This window comes from Rhinatrema bivittatum, chromosome 7 (assembly GCF_901001135.1).
Source record: "Rhinatrema bivittatum chromosome 7, aRhiBiv1.1, whole genome shotgun sequence".
Classification (NCBI taxonomy): Eukaryota; Metazoa; Chordata; class Amphibia; order Gymnophiona; family Rhinatrematidae; genus Rhinatrema; species Rhinatrema bivittatum.
Genome location: NC_042621.1, coordinates 236,924,459 through 236,945,646, shown reverse-complemented (window position 1 = coordinate 236,945,646; position 21,188 = coordinate 236,924,459). Strand labels below are relative to the sequence as shown.

Here is a 21,188-nt window from a genome sequence, read left to right as displayed (position 1 = left end):
CTAGGCATGTGCTGACGGTGCCTATTACGGTAGTTAATTCAGGACTCAGAGGTACCCTGCCACACGATCACCAATACTATCCCTTCTGCCCCAAAAAAGGTTGCAAATAGTTTATTGTGGTTTTTTTTAAATCTGCTAATAAGATTTTATATTTGTTCTACCAGATCTTGTATGTAGTCTTTTGTATAATATTGCATATGGCTGAAAAGATTATATAAATTGTATATCAATGAAGTGTTTTGAGCAGGGTCTCAAGGAAGATTATGAGAGATATGTTTGTGCATTAGTTTGTATGAGAGAAGTTTGATTTCTGCAGTAGTGCTCTGCAGTACTAGAAGAAGTCAGTGTGAATTTTTAAAAGTCAAATTCCTTCATCCCTGGCAGGAAATTTTACACTCACTGTTCAAAAGCATCTTTTGTGTGAAAAACCATAGGCAGCCTTTACAAGTAGTTCTGATCTTCACTAAAAGAAGAATTGCATTGTCATGGAAAATCAAGAAAGCATCAAAATCAAGTGCTGGTTTGCAGACCATCAAGATGTAACTATAATGGAAAAGCCAGAATACACCAGCAGAGATTACATTTGCGGTGTTGTACAAAATTTGGAACCGTTCCTAGACTATTTTAGAGATATATAAGTAAAACTGGTAGTGGCTGAGACTATACTATGTTTATTCCATGCTGATAAAACTGTTTGGTTGATGTATCAGATGTAATCTCTATCAGATGACCAGATTAAAGAGTAATTTGCTGTATTTACTGCTGTGGAAGAGGAGAGATTAATAGCTGGACTGTTGAACTCAATTTGGCAACTGGCCAAAATGAAAAAAAGATCTTTAAAAATAAATGTTTGGATGGTATTATATGATCAAGTGAAAAATGGGGTTTATTCAAAATAATAGCTAGATTTATCCAAATGCAGTAATTTTAACATAAATGATAGAGAGAGAGAGACTCTTTTTATAAGGCTTTTATAGTAGTCAACTATTTATATCATTATAGGAGGGCCAGTTAGTAACCTCAAAAACATAATGTAATACGAAGACCATACCAAGTGTGGAAAGTCGAATATACACAGAAATATTGAGTCGCACATCCTGGAGCAGGGAAGTAGAAAGTGAAAAAGGAAAAGACACAGTGGTTACCATTTCTTTATTTGAGCGTTGTTTTTCTCCTCTCCTTTACAGGAAATAATCTCCTACCTGGCCCTACTTGAAGATCATTTATTCTGTACCCTCAAGATAGGTATTAAAACATTGGTTTTCAGCCAAACTAGCGTTTGTTAGTTTTATAAAACAGTTAGCTCGCTATTTATTCAGTTACATTCCTTTTTGATTTTTGTTCTTTACACACCTTTTATTTTGGATGTGCTTCGGCTTTATCCATTACTACTTTTTTATCTTCCAGTAAACCCTCGTGAGTTCCTCTACTAAAATGAGCTTTACCTTCGAGGTCTGGCGTTTTTCTATGCCGTGTATAATTTGCGCTCCTTTCCTACATTAAAGACTGCTTTTTCTACTAAGGGGTTTTGAGTGTTTATTTAATCTCTGAGGAACACTGCAACAGCAGGCTTCATATGTAACTCGTTTTGTTTCCATTCTGGTTACAGTGAGTTTCTATGTAAAAGCTTTTGTCCCCGTTGGGACCATATGAGTTGTTTCCTGCTTTTTCAAGTGTTCCTTGAAAGTGCTGGTCATACGTTCCTCAGAGTTTTTGTCCCCTTGAGAACCCTCCTTTTTGAAGAATTTGCTGTGTCTAAGTTTCTCTGAGGTTGGTTTTTACATGTTTATCTATCCTATCCCTGCTTAGTTTTTACAGTGTTTCTTGAATTTTTTTTCAATGTTTTCTCAATATAATGTTTTTTCAATATAATTTTTCATTGTTTCTCTAATTTTAACATTTACTTTAATGATCATTTTTCCTGTTATTAATGTATGTAATGTTTTAGAATTACTCCCCTTTCCCCCCTTTCCCCCCTTCCCTACCCCCCTCTCTTCTTTCTCCCTTGTTTCTAACTCTACAACGGTCCGATTAATTGTTTTTTTGTTTCCACCATCTCTTTACCCCTCTAAATTGTATGACCCTCGACTTTTCTGTTTCTGGAACATTCTGATAAGGATTCTGTATTGTTATAACACTTCCTTGTCTTCCCCTCCCCTCTGGTGTTTCCACTTTTTGCTCCCTCCCTCCTTCCCTTCCCCTTCCCCCTTTTCTCTCTTCCTCTCCCTCCCCCTGCCTTCCCGTTAGTTAGTTTTGTTTCCCCTTCTTCGTTCATGGTCCTAGATTTGGTAACCACTGTGTTTTTTCCTTTTTCACTTCCTACTTCCCCGCTCCTGGATTTGTGACGCTATATTTCTGTGTATATTCGACTTTCCACGTTTGGTATGGTTTTCTTGTTACATTATGTTTTTGAGGTGGTCTGCATGCCCTCATGTTAGCCTACTGTTCAGTACCTGTGATTTGTTCTCTTTGCAGACAACATGAATGCCTGTTGATCCCCTGATGCAGCCCTGGCGCGAAACACAGCCGTGATGGGGTTACTATCAACTATTTAAAAGCATTTGTATCTTAAGAGTTCCCTTCTGTTCCCTCAGAGTGAATAAAATTTGTGGCTTAATGTATTGAACAGTGATTAACTGCTTATGCCACACATCTTCTTGTTTTTTGGTATTTATCTGCATATGTGTGCTGTTTACTCCGCATATTCATTGCAACTTGGACTTAAGACAGTATTGAGCAGAAATAAGTATGTTTGGGCCTGAGGACTGTAGGATATGAAGAAAAGGTTTGCATGTATTTTGATGAATGGACGTTTGTGGGCAAGTCTGTGAACAGATTGAAATGCCTTAATGGAGTGTTTATAATACTATCAAAACTACTTATCACTTCTATAGCATTACTTGACATACATAGCACTGTATAAATTAGTGGTTTTCCTCATTCTCCGGGGTGCTCAAAGTGCCTTTTTTTTCAGGCTATGACAAATATTCATTTCCTGTTTTTTGTTCTCTAGTGGCTAGAGAACAAAAAAACCTCAATTTTTTCAGGTGAAAACGTTTTTTCTTAAAATGTGTTTGTTTTAAAAGCTGGTCTGGTGGTTCAGCACTTTAGTTTAGTAAGAACTGTCCTATCCTCAACTTATTTTAATTTTGCTACAAATAGGAGTGCTGTTGTTTGAAATATTACTCAGTTGCATTATGTGTTGTATTACTCCTGGGGCAATTCTATGCAAAAAAAAATATGCATAATATTTAAAAAATCTGTAAAATTCTGAACACTGTACAGTTGGTATTGCCACTGCTGCAACCTCATTTCTCAGCCCCACACTCTCATGCTGGCATTGCAGCTGTTGTCTTCTTATTCCCATGCCAAATTCTGTGGAGAAATGCAGAATTCGGCATGGGAGGGAAATTCTGTACAGATTCCCCCAGGACTAATGTTTGTACTTATTCCTACTGGTTGAGATTGGAAAAGGCTAAAACCCAGTGTACGGTACTGAGGGGTTGTACACAGTTTGTTTAGATACAACAGTGAAGTCCCACACACTGGTCACTTTATATTTTCAGTTTAAAAGTTTTAATATTTTTGTATTTATTCTCCCTTTTCTTAGCTTTACTTCTCCAATTATACAGATTGATAGAGTTAATGCAACCTCACTTCTATGCAATTATACATTTTTAGAAAAGGAAAACCTCAGACAGGACTCGCATCAAGAATTTTTATTTCATTCTCTAGATGTTGCAGCGTGCAATCATTTTCACTACCATCACGGGTTAAAATCCCTTTTGTTTTGTTTTTTTCATTTCAAAACTTATTCAAACTTCACAGTGTTTTCAAAATTAGTTGCCATATTCTCAATAAATTCTCACTTCAAAAAATCTCTCCTTCAAAGGATCTTAGTGGTACATAATGGTCTGCTTAACCCACATATAATCACATGGATAAATTCCAAATCCGAATATTTATTACTTATCTCAGCAACGCAAACATTATACACTGGGAGAGTGTGTTGCTCAGTTTGGTGATTTATCTCATTTTGTTTAGTACATCTGGAGCGTGGCTGGGTACACTAGAGCAGATATAATTAAATACATTCTAAAATCTGAGTTAGATTTTAGCATGGGCTTTATTTAACACCGGTGTTAAAAAAACAGGGTCCCTGTGGGCTGCAGTAAGTTAATAACATGCAAATGGACCAGGAGTTAAAAACGTGCTAAACTGAAAAAACATGCATTTTTTGACTAATGGTCTATATGCCTGCCAACCTATGTTAAAAAAAAACCCCTCCAAGTTCCCATCTAAAACACAAGTAAATTCCAGAGTTAGACTCAGCATGGCTTATTACATCGATCCCACTGTGCTGACTGTTAACTCTGTGCCACTCTGGTGACCATTTTATATTTTTTTATGCTATCAAGCCACAGCTTTCTAGGCTCCTTGTCACTGCCAAGGGCCAAGAAGAACATGTATGAACCCTCAGGAGCCCCTCCATACCTTGCAGTTGGGTAGGGTGATCCCCTGCACTCTCCAAGTAAGGCTATTTTGTTCTGGACTTCTTGAGTGCCCTGGGAGATGCTTCAACTTCAGAAATACACATATACTTTCCCATATTTGAATAGTAAGTCCATGGAATATATTCTGATAATTTTGTAAAGAGAAGCCTGTCCTGTGTTCTATTCATTACACCACTGTACTGCTCTATAGTCTTTCATCACTTACCATCTATTTCCTTATTGTTACTGTTGAAGAGAAAATATATGCACATCAGTTCTAATTTTAAATAAATATATTTTTATATTAGCATTTGCATCTTGAAGGAAATGCCTTATCCATGCTTCCAGAAGACTTTTTTCAGCAACTGCCAGATCTTGTTTGGTTAGATCTCAGATACAATACTCTTACAGTCCTTCCCTCTGGAATTGGAGCTCACAGGTAGGTTGTTTTATGTTTTTTAAAAATGTAGCCATCGAAGGTCTTTATTTTTCTTTAGTAAATACGGTCAAGCAGAATATGTAAGTTCTACAGATATTTAGCAGTATTAGTATAAAAAATGAATTAGTAAAACGTTAATAATGCATTGCCCCAATATAATCATAGGTCCTGCAATTCAATTTCTCTTATTTTTATAAAAAAATAAGTCCAACTTATTTGAAGACACTGTAACGCCACAGTCACTGTATTCCCATTATCTGAGACCAAAAAGCGCTGTGGGTTCTAAATCGCTCCTGCCTCGACACAGTCCGTGTGTTGGAAACCTTATATTCCTGCTTCAGGGGGAAGAACTCTGGCACATCTCCATAATATGTCATTTAAATGAGCATTCCTCAGCATTATGTTACGCACAACAGAATTTTCTTAAATCAAAATGTGGCTGCCTTCTTATGAAGTATCTAGAACCAATCAGATTTGTACATGTTACCACGTCTCAAAACCAACTCTGATGAACCCTCCAAACTTTATTGAGAATTCTTATACAAGACAATAAGCACTTATAACTATATGACTTGAATTGGCAAAACGTGAACTTATCTTGTCTGAACATAGTTTGATTGCAGAATTAAAGAGTACCAATACATGTCTAAGTTCAAATTTAGAGGATGAACAGTTCTCAGTGTGTGAATCCAAAATTGGTCCCGTTCATTGAGAAGGCTTTCCCTATCACCCCCTCTCATAGACTGTACCACATGGTCAATCACTGTTCAATTTGGATCAGAATAAGAATGGGAATACTCTATGCAATGTGGTACAATGGGTGCTCTTAACTTCTGTTTGGACAGATAACTTTTATGTTCATTCAATTTTCTTTTCACTGATCTTTTAGACTGTCTTACATATATAAGACCACACAGGCAAATTATTGCATGCACCACCCATTGAGATGTACAGTCAGTGTGATGAAAAAACTTAATGATATTCTGTCTGTTAAGGGGATTTATTTATTTATTTATTTATTGCCATAGATAGACTGCTCATAAAGAGCATTTAAGTCAAGTGTCTGCAGCCGACATCCAGGTAGAGATTTTTAACAACAGAATCAGGACATCTATTCACCGCAAGGCTACTGAAAGGAATAATCTTAGATTTGAAAGCTTCCATTCACATAGATTAAGGTTAAGTTTGCTGTAAATCGATTTTTACATCTCAGACATCTGACCTCGGATAAAGAAGAGTTTCATGGACAGGCTCAAGATATGAGGAGATGGTTTTTGGAAAAGGGTTATCCAATGAGGGCAGTTTAAACATCCTACAAGAGAGCATCATATGGTAACAAGATACTTGAATGTGTGTTCAGATATTCTGACAGATCAGGGGCTATTGTGTCCATCATTAAGAAGTATTGGCACATTTTAAAATGGCATGGGTTTTTGAAGAGCTGCCTGCACGTGCATGTTATAAAATCGGGCATACGTGTGCACGCGCTGGGTAGCGTGCGCACATGTAGGCCACGTGCGCTTCTTTTAAAATCTACCCCAGAGTGAACAAAGCAGGTTTTATTTTCCTTAGTCCATAAAACAGTAACTTTCAAAGCCTCTTGCAGGCGTCCATGTGCGTGCGGATTCCGGCATGCGCACATGGGCACGGCGATTTTATAACTTGCGTGTGTCAAGGCACAAACTTTATAAAATCTTCCCACGTTCACATGCGCACATGATTTTATATCGGCGTACAAATGTGCAATCACGCTCGGGGGGGGGGGTGTGGAATTTTATAACATGCACATGGGGACGCGATAGGCTCTAATCTCAGTTCTCTCCCAGTCCATTCCAGTAAAGGAGCTGACTGGGAGGGAACTTCCTAACCCCCCTACCTAACCTGCCTCCCTTTTCCTCTACTAACCCCCACCCCTAAAACCCTGCTAACTACCCTATTTTTGGTGTTTGTTTTTATACTTACCTGCTCTCCGGAGCAGCAGCAGGTTGCGTGGGCCGGTGGGATCCCGGTGCACGCTTCAGCGGGACAGGACCTAATGGTCCTGTCCCAGCCCACCCACACTCTGCCCAGACTCCGTACCCAGCTCGCCCCTTTATGGGTAGCCCTTCCAGTGCATGTACTGGGAGATACATGCGAGGTTGCAGGCCTACGAAAATCCACGCAACGTGTGTGCAGCCCACGATTTAAATAACTGATTCACATTTACTCTTTCAACTCCACTCATGATTTTATAGACCTTTATCATCTCCCCATCAGCCGTCTCTTCTCCAGGCTGAACAGCTCTAATCTGTTTAGCATTTTCTCAAAGGAGTAATGCTTCATCCCTTTTATTATTTTAGTCATCCTTGTCTGTACCTTTTTCAGTTTAGCTATTTCTTTTTTGAGATGCAGCAACTAGAATTATATACAGTACGCGAGTATGTGCGGTCTCACTATGAAGCGATATTGAGCTATTATGACATTCTCCATTTTATTCTCCATTCCTTTACTATTAATTCCTAATAATCTGTTTGCTTTTTTAATCGCTGCCAAACACTGATCCGAGGATTTCAAAGTTTTCTTCATGATGATGTCTAGATGTTTTTCCTGGGTAGTAACTTGACTATGGAGGCCAACATCGTGTAACTACAATTTGGATTACTTTTCCCTATGTAAATCACTTTGCACTTGTCCACATTAAATTTTATCTGGATGCCCAATCTTCTGCAATTTCTCACAATCTGCTTGTAATTTAACAACTCAGAATAACTGTGTTATCTGCAAATTTGATCACATCACTCAACTTTTCCTTTTCCAGTCTTTGTACATATCCCTTGGTCACAGCACTGTTTACATTCTTCCATTGAGAAACTGATTATTATGTCCTACATGCTGTTTCCTATCTTTTATCCAGTTCGCAATCCACAATACTATATATACTATAGGTTTTGATTAATGTTATTATATTATTTTTTGTTGGATGTGAATGTTTTATATGTACACCGATATGATATCCTTTTTGATTACCGGTATAAAAAAGTGAAATAAATAAAAAATAAATAAAAAATCCAATGACTTTTTAGTTATCTCAGAGTCTCTCATTAGGGACTTTGTCAAATGCCTTTTGAAAATCCAAGTACACCACATCCACTGGCTTACTATTATCCACATGTTTATTAATCATTGGTGATTAATGATTGGTGAGGCAAGACTTTCCTTGGGTGAATCCATATTGGCTGTGTCCCATTAAACCATGACTTTCTATATGTTCTCTGTTTTTGTACTTTAGAATAGTTTCTACGATTTTTTCTGGCACTGAAGTCAGGCTCTCCATCTATAGGTTTTTGGATTACCTCTGGAGCAAGCGTTACATTGGCCAGCCTTCAGGTACAATGGATGATTTTAATAATAGGTTACCAATTACTAAAATAGATCTGCAATGGCATTTTTTAGTTCTTTCAGAATTCTGGGGTGTATACTGTCTGGTCCAGGTGATTTGTTACTCTTTGTGAATCTGCCCTATTGCATCTTCCAGGTTCACTGTGATTTTTTCCAGATCCTCCAGATCATCATCATTAAATGCCATTTCTGGCATGAGTATCTCCTCCTCAGTAAACACTGAAACAAATAATTCCTTATATGTTCTGCTATGGCCTTGTCTTTCCTAGGTGCCCATTTAACCCCTCGATCATCTAACAGTCCAACTGACTCTCTCACAAGTTTTGCATACATTTGAAAAAACATTATTTTGCATTGCCACTAGAGTCCACTTCTTTTCAAATTCTGTTTTTGCCCACCTTATCAATGATCTTCATCTAACTGGCCAATGCCGCTTTTTCCTATTTTCTTCAGTTGGATCCTTTTTCCTTTTTTTGAAAGAGATTCTTTTGACTAAAATCAGCTCTTTCACCTCAGTTTCTGCTTATAATTATCTGTAGTGAATAGAATTCTTCCAAAAAATATGTTAATTAGAACAATTTAAAAAGACCTGTAAACAGATCAGTTGGTAAAACTGATGATTGCCAAGGAAGATCTCCTGACGACTTCCTTGGCCCTGCCTTCGCATTACCAAGACTACCTTGATGTCTTTTCCAAAGAGAAGGCCGAGATCCTCCCGGAGCATCGCCCTTTCGACTGTGCGATCAATTAGCTCCTGGGTACCACGCCGCCCCGGGGACGGGTATACCCGTTGTCCCTTCCGGAGACGCAAGCCATGTCCGCCTATATCCGGGAGAACCTGGACCGAGGATTCATTCGACCCTCCAAGTCCCCGGCTGGAGCCGGGTTCTTCTTCATAGTGAAGAAGGATGGGTCCCTCCAACCCTGCATAGATTACCGGGGCCTGAACAGCATCACTCGGCAGGATCAGTATCCGTTACCCTTGATTCCTGAACTCCTTGACCGTCTGCAGGGAGCCAAGGTATTTACCAAGCTGGACCTCCGTGGGGCGTAGAACCTAGTGCGCATCCATCCTGGAGATGAATGGAAGACCACTTTTAACACAAGGGATGGCCACTACGAATACCTGGTCATGCCCTTCAGCCTCTGCAATGCCCCGGCAGTATTTCAGAACCTCATGAATGAGGTCCTGAGGGAGATGTTACATACCTCGGTAATCATTTACCTTGACGTTGTGCTTATTTACTCCAAGGATTTAGAGACACATCGCTATGATGTCCGCCGTGTACTACAGAAACTCCGAGATAACCAAATCTACGCAAAGTTTGAGAAGTGTCTCTTCGAGCAAGAGTCGCTACCCTTCCTTGGGTACATCGTATTCTCCACAGGTTTCCTTATGGACCCGGAGAAGGTCGCAGCGATCAAGGATTGGCCGCAACCACGGAGAGTGAAGGCACTCCAACGGTTCCTGGGGTTCGCTAATTTTTAACGGCAATTTATTCCCCACTATTCCCAGATGGTGTCCCCGTTGACGGCCCTTACCAGAAAGGCGCCGACGCTAAGAACTGGCCACCGACGGCCCTAAGAGCCTTCCAGGACTTGAAGAATGTGTTCCTCCAGGACACCTGCCTCTGCCACCTTGACCCTCAACGCCAGTTTATCGTGGAGGTCGACGCCTCCAACATTGCTGTCGGGGCCATTCTGAGCCAATTGTCCAACGGAGGCAAACCCCTGCCGTATTCTTACTACTCACGCAAGTTCTCCCCCGCCGAGAGGAACTACGGCATAGGGGATAAGGAGCTACTGGCCATCAAACTCGCATTCGAGGAATGGCATCAATGGTTGGAGGGGGCCCAACACCCAGTAATCGTCTACACAGACCATAAGAACTTGGAGTATTTGTGTCACGCACAGCGCCTTAACCCATGGCAGGCGCACTGGTCACTCTTCTTCAGCCGTTTTAATTTCTCTCTCCGTTACCAACAGGCGTCCAAAAAAGTTCGAGCGGATGCCCTCTCCTGCACGACGGAGACAGAGGATATCATCAACCCGCCTCAGTACATCCTGGACCCGGCCAAAGTTCTTCTGGCAGCATCCGAGGTGGCCCCTGTGGGGAAGACCGTGGTGCCCTCTTGTTCCCGCAGGAAAGTGTTAACCTGGGCCCATGACTCCTTGACCGCTGGACATCCAGGAACAGCCAGGCCCCTGGAACTTCTGTTGGAGTTCTACTGGTGGCCGCAGCTCAAGAAGGATGTCCGACTCTTATGTTCAGTCGTGTCCTACCTGTGCCCGGCAGAAGCCCTTGCACGGACGTCCCTGGGGGCTCCTTCAGCCGCTGCCCATTCCTACCGAGCCCTGGACCCATCTGTCCACTGACTTTATTGTTGATTTGCCTGTTTCAGATGGGAAGACCGTGATCTGGGTCATGGTTGACCGTTTTTCGAAAATGGCTCACTTCGTGCCTCTCTCTAAACTGCCTTCGGCGCCAGAATTAGCTACCCTCTTTACACCTCACATCTTCCATCTACATGGACTCCCTTCGCACATAGCCTCTGACTGTGACCCGCAGTTTACTGCAAAGTATTGGAAGGCTCTTTGCAGGAAGTTCGGTGTGCAACTCGACTTGACTACAGCCTTCCATCCCCAGGGCAAAGGGCAAGCCGAGTGCACTAATAGGACCCTAAAGGCGTTCCTCCGGTCCTTCATGGGGGACCTCCAAGATGATTGGGTCACCTTACTACCGTGGGCAGAGTTCTCCTATAACCGGCATAAGCACTCTGCAACCAACCAGTCCCCATTCCAGTTGGTCTACGGGAAGACCCCGAGGCCTCCTCTGCCACTGCCTTTGACGGTGCCATCCCCAGCAGTTCGACTTATGGCATGACATCTGCACAACCTCTGGAGAACCACCCAGGAGAAACTTCGTCTGACGGCGGCCAAGGCTAAAAGATATCCAGACAGGTCACGGCGGCCTGCTCCAGCCTTCCTTCCAGGACAGAAAGTATAGTTGAGTACCAGGAACATCCATTTACGGACTCCCTCTATGCGTCTGGCCCCCAGGTACATTGGTCCATTCACGGTAATGGAGCGAGTAGGGGCAGTCTCCTACAGGTTACGTTTGCCGTCTACCCTGAGGATCCACAACATATTCCACATGTCTCTGCTCAAGCGGGTGGTTCTCTCAGCGTTTCATGCCAAGCCTCCCGAGCCCACCACCACCACTACCGACCCAGATGTCACCTACACTGTAAAAGATGTCCTGGGCATTCAGTTCCACCGTCGCCGGTGGGAGTACCTCCTCTCATGGGAGGATTATGGTCCAGAGAATTCCTGGGAATCGTCGTCCCATATCCTGGACAGAGGTCTCCTCCACCAGTTTCATCTGGACCACCAGGCTAAACCCAGACCCCCGAGAAGGGGACGTGGGGGGGGGCGTACAGTTGCGGTCCCTGGCCATGCCCCGGTCCCTCCACCTACCTCGGGGACGCCCGAGCCGTTTTGAGGCCTCCTTGGGCCTGCAGGACTTCCAGCGCATCTCTCCCTCCTCGGGAGAGACGCTGATGATCCGCCGCAGCTAGCCCCGCCCCCTAGACACGTGCACGCGAGGAGGAGTCCCTCTTAAAGGGGCCAGCGCGGGAAACCTTAGCCCTGCCTTGGATGACGTCAGACACCATCAGGGTATTTAAACCCTGCATCTGGACTCCTTCAGTGCCTTGCAACGAGGTTCACTCAGTCCCTGAGTCTTTAGTTGCAGCATTGATCTTGGATCATCTCTTCGTTTTCGTCTTCTGGCTTCTGACCTGGCTCCGTTCCTGACTACGTCTTCGGCTTCAGCCCCTGGCTCTGGTTTGACTTCTGAATTCTGGCCTCCGACCCGATTCCATCCCACGACTTCGATTCCTGCTTCCGCTTCTGGCATTGGCTTTGGACCTCTGATTCTTGGCTACTGACCTGGCTCCGTCCTTGGACCATGACTTCAGCCTCTTCTTCCACCGCAGGTATCCGGTACTTGCTGACCCAGGGGATTCTCCTAAGTCCCAGCGGCTCGGGCTCTCACGGGCTCCTCCCGGGGGAGCCGCGGGCTTCCTAGGGTGAAGACTTTCCTGCCTCCTGGGCCCAGCCGACCTCTCGTCCACCTCTTCGTCCACTGTCCGGATCCTTGGTCGCATAGGGTCCCACCTAAGTCCAAGAAGTCTGGGTCCCTACGGGCTCCTCCTGGACATCTGGTGGTGAAGTCTCTTCTGTGCCGCCTCTCGGCTGTGACGCTTGCTGTGGGTCCCCGCAGCGTACCACCAACAGTCTCAGCTGGCCCAAGGGTCCACGATCGTAACATATAGGGAATAATAATAATAATGTTCGTTTCAGATTGCTTATTTTGTTGCTTAGTTTGTGTAGTTATAATTAATTGAGGAAAAGTTCTTCATTCTCTGGCATATTCAGTAAAGTTTATTAAATGGTAGTTCATGCCATAACCATGTACTTAAAAAATGAGTTACAAAGAAAGTTTAAGGTTTGGCAGATCCATACATGAAAAAGAAAATGATGTCTCTCATCTGTTACTTATTCCTTTCATATGATAATAAAGTAGAATAAAGATGTTAAAGTATAAAAAGTAATACTACAAAATAAAATACTGTTATGTTTAAGGGAGAATATGAACCCCTGGGCTGAGATGAGCGATGACTCTGCCCACAGGGAGGATCCCTGTGAGCCTCACCGCCAGCAGGTGTGGTCACAGTGCCGTGGCACACAGCTAAAGAAGGAGACTTTATTATATAGGAAGGAAAGCAAAGTCCACAGTATTAGCAATGTGGAAGTACAGTCCTGGGCAATGGGTATTACCCAGATTGAGACACAGTGGAGAAGATCTGGTAGTGGCCTGAGGGATGGGGTATGCCGTGGATCCCCTCTGGCGAGAGTAGGCACCTCAGGATACAGAGCTGGTCGTGGCACGTGGAGCAGGGTACGCCAAGGAATTCTATACAGTTGTTATACGTAGCGATGCAAACCCAGAAGTGGTTCTGTGAAGCTGGTGAGCAGGAATACTGTAGAGCAGGAAAGATGAAAGGCTCTCACTGAAGGTAGGCGGTAGTGGACCGAGGATCCAGGTACGCCGCGTAGGCTCCTCAGTATAGTGCAGAAATGAAGATGTCTGTAGAAGTACTCACAAATGGTTCCTGGAGCAGGGTAGATCTGAGAAGCAGATCCAGCAGCAGACAGGTAAGAAGGCCCGCCGAGGAGCGGATAGCCAGGAATGCTGGGGAGCCCCTGAGGAGCAGGTTCTCGGAGCATCCAAATGCCAAAGCTGAATCAGGAACAGGAAGTCCTTGAATGAGCAGAGCACAGCAAGACGGAACTCCTTGCTAACTCGATGATGGCAAGGGCTGGTTCTATTAAATATGCTAGTGGGTTGACGTCATTGGGTGGGGACACCCCTGAGGTTTCCGCCATGACGTATTCAAATAAGGCCCTTGCGCACACGCCTAGGTAACTCCGGGTCCAAGATGGCGGCCGGCAGTGTCCAAGGTGACCCGGGAACGCCAGAGAGGTCGTCGTGAACTGGCAGACACCGCCATTCTTCCCAGACTAGATGGAGCGGGGAAAAAAGAGGTGAGCATGAGAGATCACAGCCATCTGCGACCGACAGGCATAACAGATACATGCAAAATAATTCAAAACTAATATAATCATAAAATCCAAAAATATAAATTATAGAAAAAAAATTAATAGAATTTAAATAATATTACAGAAAATCATATAATTAATTATGCAAAAGCCAAAAAATGTAGGACAAATAAAAAAGTAAAGAAACAAAAAAACAAAACAAAAAAAAAGGGCCCACACACATTCACATACTCAAACACACCCCTAAAAATATTAAAACATGTCCACAATTGGTGAATACAATGTTGATACCATATGTTTCTCTTCCAAGATAATCAACCTCCTGAATGACAGGGAACCATAAATCATGGATCAGCTGATCTAAGTTCAAAGAAGAACTCAAAGATTGTTGAGAGAGTAAAACATTGCTTTTGAAGACCTAAAGGCAAGCATCATATTGAAGACTGGATAGCAGAAAAGACACCCATGTTATCAAAGATCATACAGCAGTCATCATTTGGAGAATTCAAACAGCGACAGAAACAGCATGTTTTGCCAATGGCTTCTTCAAGGGTATAATCATTGTTTCACAAACACTGTGACTCCCAAGAGTGTCTTTATCCAAAACTTCACCTCCCTCCTTGATCACCTCCAGGATTCTCACTTCCTCTGGATCAGAAACTGTTATGACTGCACTGCCCGCGGGTTTCCCCGCGAGCAGGCACATTCACCCCATGCTGCATCTTCACCCGACGTGGCAGGATGCCGCTGTCGGGCCTTCTGCGCGGCTGGAGTTGCGGTCGTTGCTGCCCACGCGGCCCAGAGGCCGCCCTGGAGTCTCCTGCACTCCGCAGTCGGAGCTGCGGCCTTGTTACCTCTCCTGCGGGGCCAGGACCGCCCCCGACGCTGCTCCCATCTTCGCGGCGCTAAGGCCGCACCCCCGGGCTGGCCCGGCGGCTGGAGCCGCCCCCGGGGCTCCCTGCAGCAGCTGGAGCCGCTGCTGATGGCGGGGCCTGCTCCTCAGGTTCTGCCGGCATCTGTACGCGATTACGTTGGTGCAGGCCGCTGTCCGCAGTCCTGCACAGCTCCTGCTCTCTCCTTAGGCACCGGCGCGCGCCTCTCTGCAGAATTTAAAGGGCCAGGCACAGGAAGTGTGCTGGCCCCACCTTTGATGGGGCTTCCTGCTTCAGCCCTATAAAGGGCTGCTCCGTCAGTCTGTTCGGGGCCTTGCATTGGAGTTGCTTCACTCTGGAGGCTCCTGCCTGCCAGAGCTCCGTCGGTCTTCTATTGTCTTTGTGGAGCTCCTCATCTCGTCTTGTCTTCTTGTCATGCCACGTCATGTCTTCATAGCCTGAGGTCCTCGTCCAGGTGTCCTGGTGTCTTGATGATCTTCTATGTCCTAGTGTTCTTGCCTTCCTGGATGTTCGTTCCTGCGTCTCGTCTTCTACGCTCCTGAGCCTTCTGGTCCTGTGGGCCTGACTCCCTCGGACGAAGTCTTTCCCGGGTTGGAGTGGCCTGCAGGTGGACTGGTGTCCTGCGCTCTCGAGCCATCATGTCCTGGATCTTTCCTGTGCTGTCCCATTTTCCTCGTGGTCCGTGACCAGCCTGCAAGGGCTGTGTAGGGCGCGCAGTGGGACAGGGTGGGCCGCGACTCAGTCCCGCGGGTGGCCTGAGTAGGGTGCCCTGAGAGAGTGCCAATGTCCGCCTTCCCTACTTCTCGTCTTGTCTGGATTCCAAGTTCCTCGTTATGTCTGCACTTCAGCGTCATGTCTCTGATGTCATTGCATCGACCCTGGTCCGGGATGCCGGCGCATCGACCACTGGTCTGTGATGTCTTCGCATCAGCCTTGGTGTCACGTCTTCAATACTCCTGGTGTCATGTCTTCAACCCAAGTCTTCGTGTCATGTGATGCCGTTGCATCAATCTTCATAGACTTGTCTTCGTGTCAAGGTCTCCGTCTGCCCTCAACCTCAGGCCAGGCCTGCTGCTCCATGCTGCTCGCAGCAGGTCCGAAAGGGCTCAGAATGGTCGGAGGACCATTCACCTTCCAATATCCTCGGATGTTGGCCTTGGGAGCTTGCCGGCCTGGCAGAGGGTAAGACCGTCAGCCATGCAGAGCCACCGTCAACCCTTGGCTCGGCCCTGAAGGTCTGGGTCCGCGCTGAGGCCCATGGGCACACTAAACCACCAGAGTATAACAAGAAACAAGTACTATAGCACCCAAAGATGCCATTTTCACTTGACTGTGGATATACAGTCATCACATCAGATTTGCTCCTTCCACAAACAGTCAAAGCAAAATTCTCAATCAAACTCTGGAACTCTTTCTCCTCTCCCAAAATTACAAAAAGTAGCATAAAATTACTGAGCATCAATATAAATGTTTACATCCAAGGTTCAAAATATCAAACAAATCCAGAAGTGTAAGAATAATGCAAGAAACCACATTCAAAATCTCACTTTGTAGCAAATGCAGATGTGTGGTAAAGATATCATATAATTGAAACATTTTTTTGAATGACCATCATAATTTTAGCACAGATACCAGCACATGGAACATTGCTTTATGTATCTTTAAGGAGACTGGGGTCTATTGAATGACACCCCCACCCCATGTGCTAATAGTTATAATTATCAGTCATTCTTAGTGTGTATTCACTTTCATATGTGACCAATAAATATACATTTCCCAACATGGTGTGCAGTTATCTGTGTATGATTTCCGTATGTGCTGAAGACTAATTGAAATTTACACCAGGAAATCTAGCTTCAAAGAACTTTTCAAGGATGTCAGGGGATAATCATCCCTTTTTGACCTGACATTGCAATGTTTTGGATGAATGAATACCTTCCTTCCTCAGGGGAAAGTGTAAATGTTCTATAAAGGACAGTATAACGGGAAAATAAAAGAAATAAACAAAAACACAATAAGTGCAATGCAATTATATGAGTACACATAAATAATTGGAACATTAAAAGGCCTGGTATAGTTAGTCAGAGAGGAACTATGCATCTAATTGAATATGAAGGAATCACTTAACCGTACTCTGAGCACTGTTGCTGAAGTGACTGGCTAAGCTAAATATAACAGAAAGGAAAATATAAGGTTCATCATAACAGATGTACTGTATTTACATAGCAAAAGGGAACCATAAGGTCTATCCTGCCTGCCTAGTTTCATTCCTGGTGCAATACCATAGACCTCGGATAATCTTGGTTCTTCACATCTAGGGATTCTCTGTGCTAATTTCAGGCTCTCATGAATTCTGTTAAGCTTTTTGTTTGGGAGGATGTTTCTTGCATCCATCATCCTTTTTGTGAAGAAATATTTTCTGGTGTTTATATTGAATCTGTCCCCTTAAAGCCTTATATCATAATCTCTTCTAAAGCATTCTTTCCTCTGAAAAAGCTTTGCCTCTTGTGCATTCACTAATAATATCTTTGAGATATTTATATGGCTCTCTCTCCTTTCCTCTAAAGGTATACATATTTAAGTTCTTAAGCCTCATCTTATATTACTTTGATGCATACCTTATATCATATAGCCTCCTCTCTGGTCTGCCTCCACCCTTTATATCCTTTTGGAGTAACAGCCTCCAGAGTTGGACAGAATATTCTAGGTCAGGGGTTCCCAATCTTTGGGGTACGGGGACCATTATTCAACATCAAAACGTTTTAGGGACCTCCATCTTGTCTTTTCCAGTTTTGTTCCCATCCCCCAGCCAATCCTCATTAGTCACTCCCCACCAGTCCTTAATACCCAGTTTTTCACCATCAAACATTTTCTTTACAGCTTTTCTTCAGTTTTTCACCCAGCTCCTCTTCACACGTATTTCCCTTCCCATTCCTTCCTAGCCCCATCCCACCCCACCAGTCTCTCTCCACCAAGCCCTCCCCACCAGTATCTCATTCCAGCTTATCCTCACTAACCTTTCTCTTTTCCCAGTTGCCACCCTACCAGACATCCTCCCAAATTCCTTCCCACAAGTATCACTCACTATTGCAAACCCCTTCTCCTTAATCTCCCTCCCTCCCAGCTACCAACCCACTAGTTTCTCTCTCTTTCATCCAGCCCTTTTCCGCCAGTTTTTTCTCTCTCTCTCTTCTAGTCCAGCCCCACCAGTGTTACTTCCCCCAGCCCCTTTCTCTCTCCTCAGTGCCAAACTACTACTCTGTCTCTAACCTCTCCCCATATTTCTCTTTCTCTCCCTCTCTCTCTCTCTAGATTCTCCCCACTATTCTGTCTTCCTTTCAACTTCCCTTCAGCAGTCAACTTTGTACCAAGAGACCTGCAAGCAAATTTTCAAAGGGAAACTCCTATGGCATTTTCTTTTGAAAATTCAAGGATCAGTAACACCACGTTAATGGCTGCAGACTTACAAGGGAGATGTCAAAATGTTTCCTGATAGTTGTCTGCCCCTGCCTTCTATGTGATCTCTGGTAGTCATCTCTCTCTCTCCTGCCCTATCCCCTTATTGCCCTCTTCCCTCTTGCTCTCTCTCCCCTGTGGCCCTTACCTTGTTCTTTCCTCCTTCCCCCAACCCTTGATCCCTTCATGAGTACATTTTCTCTTATCTTATCCCCCATTCTGCTTCTTCTCTGGATCTTTCTATCCTGGCTTTTCCCAATGGCCCATTCTGAATGCTGCTATCCTTCCTGCCCTTCTCCCATCAAGGCCCCTTCCCAAGTGCTTTCCCTCCTGTGGCTCCTTCATCTCTTCTTCCATATACTGCTGTGCCCCTTCTTGAGTAATTTTTCCTTATGCCCACCCCTTAGTGCTTGCCCTGCTGGTCACACTAAAAGCAGCTTTTCTTCCTCATTGTCTGGCCATTAGGCATCCAGAGCTCATGCAGCAGAACCTAGAAACACTCTTCAGGATAATCACCTTGCTTTTCCCCTCATCCAGTCACATGGAGCAGCAACTAATGAAGATGTTGCTGTCAGCAAACTTATCCTCCTTCTCGATACAGTTTCAGGCTCTTCCCTGTGTTGCGGAAGTGGATACTTGGGCTGAGGGGGGAGTTGGTGCAACCTGCAGAGAGGCGGTCAAATAGCTCAAAGATGAGTGGTAAAAGGTACCGATCTTTCTTTGCAAACGCATTTAGTCCTCTGTAATTTATACATGGGCATAGTGAACCATCCTTCTTAGTGTAAAAAAAGAAGCCAGTCCCAGCTGGGGAAGTAGAAGGCCGAATGAACCCCTGGTCGAGGTTTTCTTTGATATATTCTGTCCTAGTTCAGGTCTCAGGGATGGATAATGGGTACACTCTGCCAGGAGGGGGCTCGGAACTAAGGAGCAGTTCAATGGCACTATGAGAGGGTAGTGACTTAGCCCTCATTTTGAAGAAGACGTCTGAGTAGTCCATATATGGTGGGGGTAACACCATGAGGGTGGCCACTGATGGCAAAGTAGTGGTTCAACTTGCCTCAAGCAGGCACTGTAGCAATGAGGGCCCCAACTGGACAGTTGTAAAGAAGCCTAATCGAACTGAAGAGAGAGGAATTGTAGCCACGAAAGACCTAGTACAATGGGGTGTACGCTTTATCAATGACATAGAGAGCCAGGTTTTCCATGTGCAGAATGCCGGTGTGTATTTGCAAGGGTGCTGTGGTCAGTGATCCGCCCAAGAAGAGGGTCCCCATGAATGGAAGAAATGACAAGTGGTGCCCTCCAGGAGACCATAGGAAGGTGCAAGTGGTCAACGAGGGTTTTCATAATGAAATTCCTCCCGGTGCTGGAATCGACCAGGGCTAGTGTGGGAAAACTCCTGGTCATTCACCATAATGGTCACTGGAAGTGTCCGTTAAGGAGCGGGGGTCATAAAGTCTAGGGTCACCTCCCCACTAGGTTCTAGGCTTAGTAGTTTCCCAGCCTCTGTGGGCACCATGTGAGCTGATGCCTGGTTCCAGCGCAGTAAAAGCAAAGTCCCAACTGATATCAGTGGAGTAGCTCCTTGGAGGTCAGGTGCACCTGCCCAAGTTGCATCGGTTCCTCTGAATACAATGGGGTAGGGACTGGCGGTGACAGACGGAGAGGGTGCTGAAAATGGGAGGCTAGTGCAAATAGTCTGTGCTGCAAGGGGAGTTCCCGTGCTCGTTGCTGGAGGTGACGATTGAACCTTCCAGACAAGTCTGTCAGAACGTCCAAAGATTCAGGGAGCTAACGAGTGACTAGCTGGTCCTTGATCCGCGAAAATAGCCCCTCTAAGAAAATACTGCAGATGCTGTCCTTTTCCCTGTTCAGCCCTGTGACCATAGTTTGGAACTGTATTGCAAAGTTCATTAACAGCCAAGTACCCTAGCGAAGGTGGAGGAGGTCTGAACCCACTGTGGCCAGCTTGGCTTGTCAAAGATCAGCTTGAAGGCCCAGATAAACTGTTTCAGATCCTGCAGAAGGGGCTCTGCTTGCTCCCATAAGGGGGAGGCTCAGGCCAAGGCCTTCCCATCCAACAAGGAGAGTGGCAAGATGGTCTTCACAGAGTCATTAGGAAACAGTGCCGGCTGGAGAGAAACGTGCATGAAACATTGGTTCAAGAACCCTTGGCATTACTCGGATCCCAACATACCAGTGCGGAGCCAATAACTGCAGTATGGGTGACGCAGGTAACACTGGAGGGGTTGCAGTTGTGGCCAGGAGTGAGGGAGCAGGTGAAACGGATGCTGCAACCAGGTGGGCACTAAGCCACTCCTTTGATGCCACCATGAGTTCTAGGATCTGCTGCTGTTGTAGAATCTTCTGTGCTAGGTCTGGAATGGCCTGGAGGCCCGAGGCGTCCGCTGGGTCCATGACCTCGGCAATCTTTTGGGGAAGTGGACTCTTGGGCTGAGGGGGAGTTTACGCAACCTGCAGGGAGAAGCCCTGCAGGACCCTATCATCGGCCGGCAGATTTGCCTGAAGCAGAGGACCAACTGGAGTTTCACTAGTATCAGCCCTTGTTTCCTTTAGGTCAAGCTCACAGGTGCCGGGGCCGCTGGACTTAGGCATGGACCACTGTGGGGGGTGAAGATCCGTCACGTGGAAGATGTTATGGGCCAGCACAGAGGAAAGTGGAGTCAGGTCAAGCAGCTGTCTGGGCAGGCAACACGTAATCAGAGCCAGTTCAGGCTGTGGTCAAGGTGGGCAGAGTTCTCTCAGAGTTTAGATTATAGCAGAGGTGGGGCCAGGCAGAGTTCAATCAATAATGGTAAACCAGAAGTGGTCAGTGGCAGGCAGAGGTCAAGCAGTGTGAATGTCCAATCTGAGGTCAAGCCAGAAGTCCAATCTGAAGAGACA

The 21,188-nt window shown here is 45.0% G+C and overlaps 1 protein-coding gene across 2 annotated transcripts in view; it reads left to right on the top strand.

Moving 5' to 3' along the window:
- Nucleotides 1–21,188, top strand: part of LRRC27 (leucine rich repeat containing 27) — a 230,595-nt gene that overhangs the window by 24,599 nt on the left and 184,808 nt on the right. For both annotated transcript variants that reach the window (XM_029609988.1, XM_029609987.1), the window contains exon 3: nt 4,802–4,932. In XM_029609988.1, coding sequence (XP_029465848.1) covers nt 4,802–4,932 — 131 coding nt within the window. The remainder of the gene's footprint in view (nt 1–4,801; nt 4,933–21,188) is intronic.